At 51.5% G+C, this 14,505-nt stretch overlaps 2 protein-coding genes across 2 annotated transcripts in view; both read right to left on the bottom strand.

The window, feature by feature from the left end:
- Positions 1 to 14,505, bottom strand: part of LOC131413182 (bone morphogenetic protein 8B-like) — a 31,619-nt gene that overhangs the window by 10,678 nt on the left and 6,436 nt on the right. Inside the window, exons 2-3 of the mRNA XM_058553771.1 lie at positions 5,054 to 5,243; positions 4,481 to 4,629 (exon numbers count right to left, since the gene is read on the bottom strand). Coding sequence (XP_058409754.1) covers positions 4,481 to 4,629; positions 5,054 to 5,243 — 339 coding nt within the window. The remainder of the gene's footprint in view (positions 1 to 4,480; positions 4,630 to 5,053; positions 5,244 to 14,505) is intronic.
- LOC131413181 (succinyl-CoA:3-ketoacid coenzyme A transferase 2, mitochondrial-like) lies at positions 551 to 2,278 on the bottom strand. Its single transcript, XM_058553770.1, has one exon. It carries the CDS (start codon positions 2,276 to 2,278, stop codon positions 725 to 727), a length of 1,554 nt encoding a protein of 517 aa, XP_058409753.1. The 3' UTR covers positions 551 to 724.

Genomic DNA, 14,505 nt, shown 5'->3' with positions numbered 1-14,505 from the left:
AGATCAGCCCTGAGCTAACATCTGTGCTAATCCTCCTATTTTTGCTGAGGAAGACCGGCTCTGAGCTAACATCTATTGCCAATCCTCCTCTTTTTTTTCCCCCAAAGCCCCGGTAGATAGTTGTATGTCATAGTTGCACATCCTTCTAGTTGCTGTATGTGGGACGCGGCCTCAGCATGGCCGGAGAAGCGGTGCGTCGGTATGCGTCCGGGATCCGAACCCGGGCCACCAGTAGCGGAGCGCGCTCACTTAACCGCTAAGCCACCAGGCCGGCCCCATGCCATGTACTTTTCACATTACTAGGAACATGGTGCCTTAGGTATACCCCAGGTGGAGTTATCCCCTCCCTCATCATTTTTTCCCTACATTTCATGATTTATTCATGAGGGAAGCATTTCAATGAAACCCTGCCTGTGGGATCATCTCAAGCTGCAGAGAATTGAACATGCACAGACAGTGAAGGGGGCATCCAACGTCCTCAGTCACGTAGCAGAGTTTTCTCAGCACTCACAGAACACACACGATAAACTTCTATGATGTTTCCCTTTTGTTTTTAATTAAAGTCATATCCCTCTGGAGAGAACAAAGTCAGCAAGTCTGAGATGCCAGGAGAAAGCTGGTCAGACTGCCTGTGAAACGTATACATGTGGTTCTCGACTTCCTTTGGATGAAATCCCGCGAGGTTAACGTGACAGACACGCTCTGTGACAAGGTCTTCTCCCGGTTAGGCTGCCACCTGCTGCATGGGTCTGAGATTGGGAGAGACGGCAAAGGTGCTCCCCGTGCTCTTCTTGATGTCCTCCACCGTCAGGCCTTCCCAGAGCTCGGTCAGCGTCAGCCCTCTCTTCTTGTGCACGTCAAACACGGCCTTCTCCGTGATGATTCGGTCCACACACCGCTTCCCGGTCAGGGGCATCGTGCACTTCTCCACGATTTTGGGTTCGTTGGCCTTGGTGCAGTGCTCCATGGTGACCACCACTCTGGTCTTGGTACTGGACACCAAATCCATCGCACCCCCCATGCCTTTCACCCTCTTTCCGGGGATCATCCAGTTGGCCAGGTCGCCGTATTTGGAAACCTGCATGGCTCCCAGCATGGTGAGGTTGATGTGGCCTCCTCGGATCATGGCAAACGAGTCATCACTGGAGAAAAAACAGCCCCCGGGGAAAATGGTGACCGTTTGCTTCCCAGCGTTGATGAGATCTGCATCCACCTCATCTTTTAGTGGAAATGGACCCAAGCCCAGGACACCATTCTCACTGTGAAGATGAACAGTTATATCCGGGCTGATGTAGTTGCTGGCCAGAAGAGGGATTCCTATGCCCAAATTGGCATACATGCCATCCTCAAATTCAAGAGCTGCCCGTTTGATGATTCGTGTCCGTATATCATCTGCAGACTTGGCTTTTCCATCTTCCTGCTTCCGGACTGTTAAACGCTCAATTCTTTTCTCATATCTTTCCCCCTGTATGACGCGATCTACATAAATGTTAGGAACATGGATGTCTTCTGGGGCAAACGACCCCACATCCACGATTTCTTCAACTTCTACCACTGAGGTTTCCGCAGCTTTGCACATGGGCACGTTGAAATTCCGGGCGCTTCGCCTGAAGATGACGTTTCCTGCGCGGTCGGCCTTCCACCCTTTCACCAGAGCGAAGTCCGCCGTGATGGCGTGCTCCAGCAGGTAGTGGTGCCCGTGAAACTCCCTCACCTCTCTCGGCTGGCTCAGGATGGCGATGTGGCCGTCCTGGAAGTACCTGATGGGGGCGCCGCCTTCCTGCACCAGGGTCCCGTAGGCCGTGGGCGTGTAGAAGGCGGGCACTCCGGCCCCACCGGCGCGGATTCGCTCGGCCAGGGTGCCCTGGGGCGTCAGCTCCAGTTCCAGCTCGCCCGCCAGGTACTGCTGCTCGCACAGCGCGTTCTCTCCCACGTAAGAGCAGATGATGCGGGTGATCTGCTTGGTCCCCAGGAGCAGGCCCAGCCCGAAGTCGTCCACCCCCACGTTGCTGCTGACGACGGTCAAGTCTTTCACGCGGGTCTTGAGCAGCGCCCCGATCAGGTTCTCCGGAATCCCACAGAGCCCGAAGCCCCCGACCATGATCTTCGCCCCGTCGGAGATGTCTTGCACCGCCTCCAGGGGATCCGTGTAGAATTGGGCGCGGGCACGAGCGCTGGTGGCGAGGCCGCGCACTCCGCCCTGGGCCACCGCGCGCCCCGCGCGGCCGGCGGGGACGCAGCGCCCGAGCGCCGCCGGGAGGAGCCGCAGCGCCGCCATCGTCCGCTCACGGCTCCGGGGCCCGGCGGGGACAGGACGGCGACCGTGTGCGCCCTGGGCCGCCGCCGCCGTCACAGAGCAGAGAGGGCGCGCGGGCGGTGACGTGCCGGCCCGGCTGGGCCCCCCAGGTCCCCGGGGACTCCGTCTCTGCGCTCCGAGGGCACCCGAGGCGCCCGGTCTCCCGGCCGCGAAGGCGGAAGACGGCGGGACCCGGCCCCGCACTGTCCGGCCCCACGGCGAGGGTGCCGCGCCCGCGCCGCCCGCCCTGGACCAGGACCGGGCCCGGGGCGCACGGAGGCCCCGAGGCGGCGACACTCGGGACTTGGCCGCGATTTCCTTCCTTCTCCATCGCTACCCTCCTTCCCCAGCTGACCTGCTCCAGTGCCAGGGCTAAATCCACCGACGTGTCAGGGGTCCCCACCCCTGCGTCTCCAGCACTCACCTGTCCTGGAGCGACATTTCCACATGGACGTCCACCAGGGCTCTCAATGTCACCGCCAACAGACAACCTTGTTTCCTACCTCAGACCTGCCCTCTATTTCTCCCCAACTCAGGCAAAAAAAAAAAAAAATCTAATACCCCCTCCCCTCCGCGCGCCTCAGTGCCCATGTTACCACGATTCCTCTCTCCACTTTCCTCCATTTCCCTGCTGCCCACAAGCCCCGCACAGCGCTCACCTGCGCCCAGTGTGGCTCCGGGGCCTCTCTGACCACTCCTGTCCCCACAGTCTACTCCCCACTGAAGTCAGGGGGCTTTAGTTTACATATAGGACAAAGTCTTTTTGTTTTATTATTTATTTATTTATTTTTACAATAGTTGAGATTTACAGAAAAATTGCAAAGATAGTACCGAGAGTTCCCATATACACGGATCCGGTTTTTCCTGGGAAATGTTAACATTTAAATCACTCTGGCATAGTTGTCACAATTCCTGAACCAATATTGGTATCTTATTACTAACTAAACACCACGATGCATTCGAATTTCATTAGTTTTCCCCAGTGCCCTTTTTCTCTTGCAGGAACCCACATGGACTTTAGTCATTACAACTCCTTAGGCCCCTCTAGGCTGTTACAATTTCTGACTTGCCTTGTTTTTGATGACCTTGACAGTTTTGAGAAGTATCTGTCAGGTATGCTGTAGAATGTCCTTCAATTTGGGTTTGTCTGATGTTCTTCTCAGGGTTATGGGTTTTTGGGGGACAGACCACCGAGGTGAAGTGCCATTCTCATCATCTCAGGGGTACACAGGATCTACCTATTCATGTGCACCTGGATCACCTGGCTGAGGTCGTGCTGGTCAGGTGTCTCCACCGTCAAGTGACTTCCCCACCCAGGCCATACTGGACTTTTGGGAAGCAAGTCACTAAGCGTAGCCCACACGGAAGGGGTGGGAGTGATGCTACACCTCCCTGAGGGGGAGTGTCTCAGAGGTTCTTTTATAAAAACCTGAATCAGGTCCTGTCATCCTCCACTCTATTAAAGACAATAAGCTACTCCAGACACTCCAACCCCTTGCCCTGTTTACCCTAATTCAGAATGTCCCTGCTCACCTCTCTCAATCTCATCACCTCCCCATCACTCCCTGGCCTGCTCTGCTCCAGCATGGCGGCCCCTTACTGTAGCTCAAACATGCCAATCTTGTGCCCACCTTCGGTTTTTCTATGCCCATTGCCTGGGATAAAGGAGGCTTCCCCTTCAGGTACCTGTTAATGAATGAATGAATGTGTGAATCCTCATTCTACAGATGAGAAAACTGAGGCTTGGAAAGGTAAGTGACCTGCCAAGGTCACCAAGTTAGAAAGCTGCAGAGCTGGGATTCCAACCTAGGCCTCTCTGACCGGAGCCTGAGGGTGTCCCCACTCTGGCCCCGCCCAGTACGGAACTGGGGGCTGCTCCAAAGAGTGGCAAGAATCGCCATTTCTTGGGGAGGGAAAAATAGGACTCGCTCTCTTAGCAACTCAAATGCTGGTTCTGCATAAGGAGAGGAGGAAACCATGCTGGAGGGGGCGTCCTGCTGTCCGGCACTGTGGGAGCCTCACCCTCTTTAACCCGTGGAGCCCCGCAGTGGGGAGGGATTATCACCCAGCGGCCCGGCTGAGAAAGGTGCGGCCTCCAGCAGATGAGGCTCCAGCTGCATCTGCTGCCAGCAGCCTCGAAGGAGCCCCCAGGAGAAGGCCCGCTGCCCAAGCCCCGAGTCTTACCATCCTCCGTTTCCACATAGAGCCGGAGTCCCAGGTCCTTGTTACGGTTCAACAACCAGTGGTCGCTGGCTGCTGTCACGTCCAACACCAGCCAGCCCTCGTCCCCAGCTTGGAGCGTCTGAAGATCCAAAAAGAACAAGTCAGACTCCCTGTGGACATGAAAGAACAATTAACCGAGGGCCGGCACAGCTGTCTTTGTGTTTCCAGTGCCCACCTGGGGACCACTAGTGGGGCATCTACCGCCTGGCTCTGGGCTGGGCGCCTGACGCGTCTTATCTCACTGTATCTGCCATTCAAAGGTGTTACTGTGCCCGTGTACAGAGGGGAAACGGAGGCTCAGGAGCTCAGTGATCCGTCCAAGGTCCCACAGCTAGGACGGCAGGGCGGAGGCTTGAAGCCAGGACTGATGCTGGGCCTCTCTCACGGTGCCGGGGGCCTCGGGCCAAGCATCTTCCATCTGTGAGGGTGTGCTCCCCAGGAAGCTCCCCTTCTGTGCTCTGGGAAATGTCCCCCCAGGGCTGGGCCGACACACCGCCAGAGGCTTGACCGGGAGGCAGGGCGCGGGGCAGGCACCTGTTGGCCCGCTCCCTGACCACCTCGAACATGCTGACGTGGAGGGTCCTGTTGAGCGGGTGGGTGCTGGGCAGCTTGTAAATCCGGAACTCAGCAGCTGTGACCGCCTCCCCCGCCGGGATCTGGGTCAGGTCAAAGCAGAACTCCTTCCAGTGGGGCTCCTGGTGGCCCAGGGCATGGTCGAGCTCCACTGCAAGACAAAGCAGGGCTGGCAGTCACACGTGGTTCTGGGCTCAGGGTCCGGGATGGGCAGAGCCAGGTTGGAGCCAGGGGCCTGGGCGGCCTGGGTGGGGCTGGCTCCCTCCTCTGCACATGGGCTCACTCCCAGGCTTGCCTCCTGGGTGCTGAGAGGGCTCCATGAGCCTATGGTGAGGTGCCCAGCACAGAGCCTGGCACACAGTGGGTGCCAACAAGGGCAGCTTCCATTTCTGGCCCCCAAGCCCCAAACCCAGCCTGCCCCGCTCAGCCCCTGCTGGCTCTGGCATCCACACGTGAGGCAGAGGATGGGTCCCTCCTCTGGGGAGATGGACATCAGACCCAAGGCAGAAAAGGACCACGGTGGTGGGCAGGGACATAACTGAGCACACTTCAGGGGGACGGGGGTCTCCCAGACTCTGCTGATGTGCGTGGACGGGAGATGGGGGGAGAGGGAGTGCTTGCGGCTGTCACTGGAGCTGGGCCTTGAGGGGTGAGAATGAATTTGCCACGACGTCAAGGGAGAAGGACACTGCGGAGGAGGGACCAGCATGAGCAAAGGCCCAGAGCTGAAGAATGGACCACACAGCAGGGACATCAACAGCCATGAAACACAGCAAAGGGCGAAAGGAGGCAGGTACCTTTTTGGAACAAGCTGAAGGAGGAAGGAGGGCCGGAGGGAGGCATGGAAAGGAACAAGAAGAAGCAAAACAGGAGTGACAGCTCCTGGAGAGGCCCTGTCAAGTGCTGGGAAGTCAGAGGGTCCCACAGTGTGGTGGGATCTGAGCAGCTTCCTGGAGGAGGTGACATCTGAACTGGCCTTGAAGGATGGAACAGAGTCTTGGCGGGTGGAGAAGGGGGTGGGGAGGGCGTTCCAGGCAGAGGGGATCTCGTATGCACAGGTGTGGGGGTGCTGGGGCCACCCACATATCAGTGGTGTGGGGTACATGGTGTGAGTCTGGCTGTGGCCTGACTGCAGAGGGCTGGAAATCCCGCCTAGGAGTGTGGGCTGTGCCTCTGGCCTGTGGGGCCGGGGTTCCGGGCAGCAGGGAAGCGGTGCGGTTTGAGGGTGGAGTGGAAGATATGCGTGGAGGCAAGGGTGAAGCACAGGCCGGAGGGGCACCCAGGGCAGCCTAGGGGGTGCTGGCATAAGAGCCCGCGGGTAGGATTGAATCCCACATTTCCCCAGCTGCCCGGAAATGCCCAGGACAGTATATTTAGGACCATCTCTCTTGAGCCTCCTGTCACTTTCAACCGCTAAAAATCTGTGTTTCCGCAAAGCAGAGGCAGGAGCCGCCCAGCGCCTCCCCCAAAAGCCAACACTGAGATTTTAATTACATGTCTGTGAGTCTTTTTAAAAATTCTCTCTCTGGCTACCAGGCTCAGTGACCACAAGACACCAGGCTGGTGGCGGAGGCGGATGTGGGGAGCACTTCCTGTCCTTGCGGTGGGGACCTGGTGCAGTGATGGACGGGCAAACAGCTGTGCTGGGCGGGGCCAGTGGACACACATGTTTGGGCAGGAGGAGATGGGCTTTTCATCTCCAGACTGGGGAGGAGAAGAAATAGAACATCCATTGTCCGACAGGGTGCCAGAAACGCAGCAAATGCCCACCTGAGAGCCAGGTTGCTCCAGGCAGGTGACACGGGGTAGGGTCTGGGTCCTCCCACAGATCGAGAGCACGGAGGGCAGGGTTCTGGACCTCTGCCGATATTCGCCATGAATATCTACGCACGAGTCTCCTCCTCCCTACAGACACACTCACACACACACACACACAGCTTTGGTGACAAATCCTGCGGATTCAGGGACCACACAGACCACCTGTGTTGCGTGGCTGTGTAAGAACCTCTGATCTGCAGGATGAAATGGGTCCAGGCTGTTGGCTGTCACAGGGTGGGGCACAGAGAGTGAAGGAGGGTCGCTCAGTCACACCCTTTGCCTCACCCCTCTCGAAGCATCCTTAAGGGTATCTGTCCCCAAGGCACAGCAGGGGCTGACGGGTAGGACCCAGGGGCTCACTGGGAATTCTGTCTGCAGGCCTGATGCTGATTTCATGTTGGATCCGGGGACTGAGGGAACAACCCACGAACCCGCCAGCTCCACGAGGACACCAAGCTCTGTGGCCTCCCTCCCTTGCAGCCTGGGGGGCCCTTGTGCACTGGGTGAAGAGAGCCTCATTCACCTGAACTCACCCCAGATCCAAACTTCCATCCTGTGGGTTTGTGAAATTGATAAATCACCCCATAGTTCCAGCACGGAAACTGTCCACCCTGGCTGTTCCAGGCAGGCACTAGAAGGAGGGACATTTAGGCACTAGAAGGTGGGAAAATAATGCTTTTCATCAGAAACTCATACAACTTCCTGGGATGTGGCATTAAACTAGACATTACTGTAACTGGCCAAGGGGGAGTGCCTCTCTTTCTTTGCTGGAATTGTGTGGATGTACAGCTTTCAGCAGTTGCTTCTTTAGATTAGGCAAGATATTTCTCAAAAGCTGGTGTTGAGGGAAAGCATTTGTTGGGACCTGGATTTTCCCCTATGGCAGTTCCTAGGCAGGCTGCCCCTGCTTTAGCCACTAAAATAGCACTGAGAAGTGCAGATGCTCTGGCCAGTAGCTGGGGCTCCTGGTCCCAGCCCTGACCCCAACAGCAACCAGGCACTTTCCTGTGTAGCCTCAGGCTCCTCACCTGGGAGGTGGGGTACTAGGATCCTTTCCACAGAGGGCTCTGAAAGGGCTCCGTAAAGGGCAGGGATTATGAGACAGGAGCGATGGCCATTCCTCAGGAATTGGGGAGGGGCACTGATCTCTAATTTCCTAACTTAATCGATGTATCACAGTGATCACATTCTTCTAGCACACCCAGAGTTTCATGTATGAAACTCAAGAGCCATGGAGGAGAGAAAGGAGACATTCAATTTTCTTTTTGTAAATAAAAGTATGGAATGAAAGATTATATAACATAAAAATATATCAATTCAGCTGAAAGGGATTTGGACAGCTTCAAGGTGCCTCCTTTTCAGCTGCCTGATCTTTTGTCAACGAACTTGATCCTCTGGGCCTCAGTATCCACATCTGCAAAATGACCATTTGCTACAGGGTCAGACAAAACTGTAAAAAGCTGTGTTTGCTATTATAGCTAGTAGTTGGTTACGGTCCAGCAAATGCCTCTAATCTATTATTCCAAAGAGTTTCCTTTCAGTACACCTTCATGCCCAGCCTCCACCTTCCCCTATAACCAAAGGTCTTGGAATTTCCCAACGATGCCCAGGCTCGGGGAGGCAGCCCCTCAGCAATGCCACCGGGGCTGTTGCCCGAGTTCTGGCTTGGGGACAAAGCAAAAAGTAACCCTTTCTTTATGAAGGTGCTGAAGATTCCAGAACATCAGAGCTCAAAGGACAGAGATCACCACATATAGTCTCCTCCCACTTTACACACACGTGGATATGGAACCCAGGGGTACTCACTCCCATCTGGGCTCCTTCTGCTACAGTGGACCTCTACCATCTGATGCTGAAAAAAATGCCTGAAAACCAAGTTGGAATTGGCCTGTCGCTGCTTCCCACCCCACTGCTATTGTTTGATGGTCCACAGAGGGAGTTTATGGGAAAGGCCCAAGTCTGTACAACGTGATTTCTTGGGTTTTCCCAGTAAAATTTCACTGACGGTTGTGGAGTTGTGAAGTTCATTCCCAGGTCCCCTGGCAGAATCAGACAGGCTGGGGGGTGGGGGCAGGAGACACTCCCTGCCTGGCCCATGTTCTGCATCCCGGCCATCTGAGATATGTCCTGCCAGGAATCCTCGCTCCATGGTGGCCCTGGGGGGAACACTGATGTTTGGAGCAAGGTTTCTGGGTAGTAAATTATTTCCCCCGTCTGCAAAATCTGGGGCAGGGATTCCCAATCTGGCGGGGGTGGGGGGACCCATAATTTCACCTTTGGGTGTGTGGTAGAAGACTCCTGACTATGCTGCCTTCTCATGCTCTGGAGGCTTTCTAAGAACGCTCACTTTTTCCATTCATTTTTCCTTGTTACATCCAGGGATATTAATTAATTCACTTATTCAACACATATGAAAGCAGTGCTTATTGTACGCAAGTCACTATGTAGGCTCTGGGGAAGCTGCAGTCAACAAGACAGACACCCTTGCCCCATGGAGGTTACAGTGCAGTGGGGAAGTCAGGTAGCGAACAAGATCCTTGTATGCGATGAGTTCTGCAAAGGGCATCAAGAGAGGGGTGGGATCAGGGATAATGCAGGCAGGGTGGGCGGGGCTCACTTTATGTTTTTAACTTTATTTTGAAATAATTTTAGATTATTTAGATTTAGAGAAGCGTTGTTGCAAGAATAGTAGAGAGACTTCCCATATACTCTTTACCCAGCTTTCCCTAATGATAACATCTTACATAATCAAACCATAGTATAACTATCAAAACCAGAAAATTGATATTGGTACAACACTATTCACTAACTACAGACTTTTCTTGAATTTTACCAGTTTTTCCACTAATGTCCTTTTTCTGTTCCAGGATTCAATCTAGGATCCCACATCTCATTTAGTTATTAGGTCTCCTTGGTCTCCTCTGATCTGTAATAATGGATGAGTCTTTCTTTGTCTTTCATGACCTCGACACTTTTGAAGAGCACTGGTCAGCGATTTTGTAGCATGTCCCTCAGTTTGGGTTTATCTGATGTTTTCTGATGATTAGATTGAAGTTATGGCTTTTGGAGAAGAATGTTTCCTTTTCAGGGTATCAAATTAGACAACATGATGTCAACATGGGTTATTACTTGTGATGTTAACTGATTCTTTGGTTAAGGTGGTATCTTCCAGGTCTCTTTACTGTAATGTCACTATTTTTCTTTTGGAAATAATAAATGTCTTATGGGAGAATATCTTATAGGAGATACTCAGAGATTTATGCATATATCCTGCTTTTCCTCAAACTTTTGTGCACTAATTTTAGCATCCATTAGTGGATCTTGCCTGTAGCAATTACTACTGTAATATTGCAATAGTGATTTTCTATTTCCTTCTTTCCCTACATTTATTAACTGGAATTTTTTTGAAAGGAAGACTTGTCTTTTCTCCCATAATCATTCAATTTTTTATTTATATCATTATGGATTCATGGATATTTATTTTATTCTATGGGTTATAATCCAATACTATGGTTATTCATTTTGTTTCTCAAATTGTTCCAGCTTTGGCCATCGGGAGTTTTTCAGGTTGGCTCCTGTCCCTCTGACATGCCCCCCTCGCCATCCTTTTCTGAGTACTTCCTAACTGTCTGGCACCACAAGCGCTCCAGGCCCATCTTATAATTTCCCATTCCCCACCCCTGAAATCAGTCACTTCTCCAAGGACCTCTGGTTCATTTTATTTATGGGATTTAACAATCAAGATCTGGGCACAGGGTGTGCTCATAACTAATGAAGTGTCGTTGCTTTTAGGCCCTCTCAGGGGCCAGAGCTAGGAAATGTATGTGTGTATACTAACCCATGCACAAACACACACCTGCATTTATTTTGTTATCTATTTTTTCTGGATATATCTATTTTAGAAATCTGAGTTATATGGATACTTCCAATTCCATTCCAGTGTGGAGTTACTTTAGATGTGGTAGTTGGAAAAACCTCTCGAGTAAGACACTCTAAATCAGACCTGAGCACTCTCACGCACTGCTGGCAGGAATGTAAAACAGCATACTCCCTATGGAGGGGATCTGGCAATATCTAGCAAAATTATATGTGCTTTGATGCAGAAATCTCTCTTCTGAGAAATTGTCCCAAACACACACTCACAAAAATATGAAAAGCTTCATGTACAAGGTTATGTGTTATAGTACAGTTTTGTAATTTGTTACAGAAAAAGACTGGAAACGACTCAAATGCCCATCAACAGGACATGGGATAACTGAACTACGGTACATCTTCACGGTGGCGTGCTAAGTAGCTGTAAATTAGAATGAAGAAATCATCTATATTCCACAATAAAGTGATCTCCAGGAGACATTGTTATTTTTAAAAAAAGCAAGATGAACAGTACGGATAATACACTTTTCATCTAAGAAAGAGTCAAAACACAAATATTATAAAAATGCATATACATCATGTATACATATATAAGTATATATGTAATTGTATTTTTTAAACGGAGAGATAAACTACAAACTAATAAACTAATTAAAAAAATAGTTACCTTTTGGGGGAGGAAAAGAACAGAGACAGAGTGCAGGAGATGGGCATGGAAGCTAGGCTTCTCTGAATGTTCCTTGTTTTGTAAATTTTGTAAAGATTTCACATAAGTATGCAAAAAAATTAATCCAAAATACAAAAATAAAGAGCAATATCTAGGACTAAAATGCAAAATAAAGTAAATGAACGATGTATTGAGTTGGTGGCTTAACCACATAGTGAGAAATCATTTCAAGTGACTTTAAAACAGAGTAATTTGACTGTACACCTTTAGTGGGATAGTTTAAGGACAAAATAAACTAAAAATAAATCTTAATTTTTTAGTAATTGTATTATGATGATGTTATTCTATAACTATTATATATATAAGACATTATGTATAATATATATTATATATGTAACTATAGGATAAAGCAATTATTACGTTAATGCTGTTAGGAGCAAGTTATTCAGTGTAAAAGAAAATATAAAATCTAAGAATTTAAGTAAAAGTCTATAATCCTAAATTTGAATTGGAAATACTAGTTTGAACTCATGATTTTTTTTTTCTCTTAGGAAATACATATTCCCTAGCTTTGTCCACTGAAAAGGCCTAGAAACGCTGGCCAAGCACGGGGCAATGAGGAGCTCTAGTGCCCAGAGTGCAGTCTCAGAATCATCCACTACAAAGTACCAGGGCTTGTGGAGAAATGCTGATTCTAACCCGGGCAGGAAAAGCATAAGCAGAGCCTGGAACATCTTTTTGCACCAGACAGCAAGGAAGCCCTCAGAAACTCCTAGGAGAGAGTTAAAAGTACTCAGTAGCCAACTTGAAGGGGTTTCATCATGGCCAAAGAAGGCCCAATTTTAGGATCAAAGAGAATAACAATTGCAACAGATTGAAACACATCACATATGTTAATATCCATTAGTCCATCATCATCCTCATCATGAAACACTGATCACCTTTGGACAGGATTTCTCAGCCTTGGCACTACCGACATTTTGGGCCAGATAAGTCTTTGTTATGGGGGGCTGTCCTGTGTATTGTAGAACATGTAGCAGCATCCCTGGCCTCTGCCCACTAGATGCCAGTGGCACCACCTTCCCTCCCAGTTGTGACAACCAAAAATGTCTCCGGATATCGTCAAATGTCTCCTGGGAGGTTGAGAGCCACTGCCTTTGGAGAACGCTAGGATTCAATTCATTATCCTAAATCCTGGTAAATGAGGGGGGGGAAAAGTCAAGTCTGGAAGAAGAGAAGGAACCAGTCATGTGATGAGGTGGAAGAGAATCCTTTCAGTCAGAGGAAACAGCAAATGCCAAACCCTCCATGTTCCAGAAACATCCAGGAGGCCGGAGGGGCTGGAATCGAGTGGTCCAGGGGTGAGGTGTACAAGATGAGGCTGGAGGGACAGGCAAGGCCAGTTCATGTGTAAGAAATGCTGTTTCTCAGCCTTCAAGAACTCAGCACAGTGATTCAAAGAAGCTCTATGACCTAGAAAGAATTTTATAAACTTCAACTGTTGCTGATGTGGTGATAGTCCATGAATGACCCTGTGAGGTGGGCTAGAGGCTACTTGTAGTTTCCTGTAGCCAAGAGAGACTCTTGACAGCCAGCTCCATCAAGACACCCGAACTGTGGGCCCAGCATCGGGGATGGACAATGCCACCACTGGTTCCACAGGTACCTTATTTTCTACAAAGTTCCACTTGGGGAAGCAAAGAGTTCACATTCTTAACCTCCTTACTGTGGCTCCAGGAAAATAAACAATCACAGGACTCTAGGCCTTCTCCTCCAGCCCCTGATAAAACCACCTCCGGATCCCATGTTTGTGGGAAGGGCCCACTGTGGGCAGGAGGTGCCTCCCCCGCCACGGCCACCGTCCACATTCCGCCTTTCCATATTGCAGGCCCTGCACCCGCCACTCACAGGCTAGGTCTCCAGATGCCACACTCTGTGTCCACCAGACCAACACCAGCAAAGGCTTCAGCTACTTTTGTTCCCTGGACAAAATTTAGAGTCACCTGGATGACTATCTTGTTTGTGACCAAAAAGGAAGACTTCAAAAGACACCCTCTTTCTCCAGCCCAGAGCGGCTGTTAAGAGAACAGAGGCTTCTGACCTGTCCATCAGTCTTTCCTGCCCTCAACCCCTTCCCCAGCCCTGCAGGGCCCCCAGGAGGAGCCTAAGCTCAGCTCTGCGTTCCAGGCCCCCTGAGCTGGCCCACCCCACTGCTCCTGGGCCTTCTGGTCGCCAACGCCCTCCCCCTGAGTCCCTCCTCGAAGCCGCTCTCTCCTGGGTTGACCCCATCTGCCATGTCTACAGGCTACTTTCCTCCCAGTCCAGCTGTAAGAGCCCCCTCATCCTCCTCTGACCCCACACAGGTCAGCCTGTCGGTCTTGCCCTTTCCCCCGTCCCAGGGGTCCCCATCCCTAGTTCATCTGCCCCTCTGGACGGTGAGCAGTTTGAGGGCACAGACTGAACAACGTGGGGTGGAAACGAGAGGCTCTCAGCATTCTGCTTATCGAGCCACTTGTGCTCCGGGGCCCAGAGGGGATGTCCCCCTCTGTTCTTCCCAAGGGCTCCTGGTCCCCAGGACAGTAGCTCAGCATCCAGCATCCTCAGCCTCTTGGGCTGGGGCATCTTGCTGGTCTGGGAGTGACTCCCACATCACAGTGTGTCTCCATCAGAAGCCACCCATGTTTTCACTCTGCTGTGGGACTTGCCGCCTTTCACAGCCGGGCCCCTGAGATGAGGGCAGGCTTCCCAGGGCCCAAGGAGGCAGATGGGCTGGGCCTGTCTGGCTAGTCCTGCTGGTAACAAGGCCGAGAGCCCCACTTCAGACCTAAAACAAGGAGCAGGTCTCTACGGCCTCTGGAGGCCCACGGGGGAGCCGCGGAATTGATCACCTATCGAGTGTGCACTCGCAGGGGCTTTCTCCCACCCAGAAATCTCAGCGCTGCTGAGAGGAGGCCAGGCTTCAGTTCTGACGTATTTTTAGTCAGTTTTCATTAGTGACTTTTTTCGAGAGCTGTTTCCATAAACGGCTCTGTCATAATTACTGGTCCAGGCCTCA

This window comes from Diceros bicornis, chromosome 13 (genome assembly GCF_020826845.1).
Source record: "Diceros bicornis minor isolate mBicDic1 chromosome 13, mDicBic1.mat.cur, whole genome shotgun sequence".
Lineage (NCBI taxonomy): Eukaryota > Metazoa > Chordata > Mammalia > Perissodactyla > Rhinocerotidae > Diceros > Diceros bicornis.
Note: the sequence above shows the minus strand (reverse complement) of the source record. Positions and strands in the feature narration are given on the sequence as shown.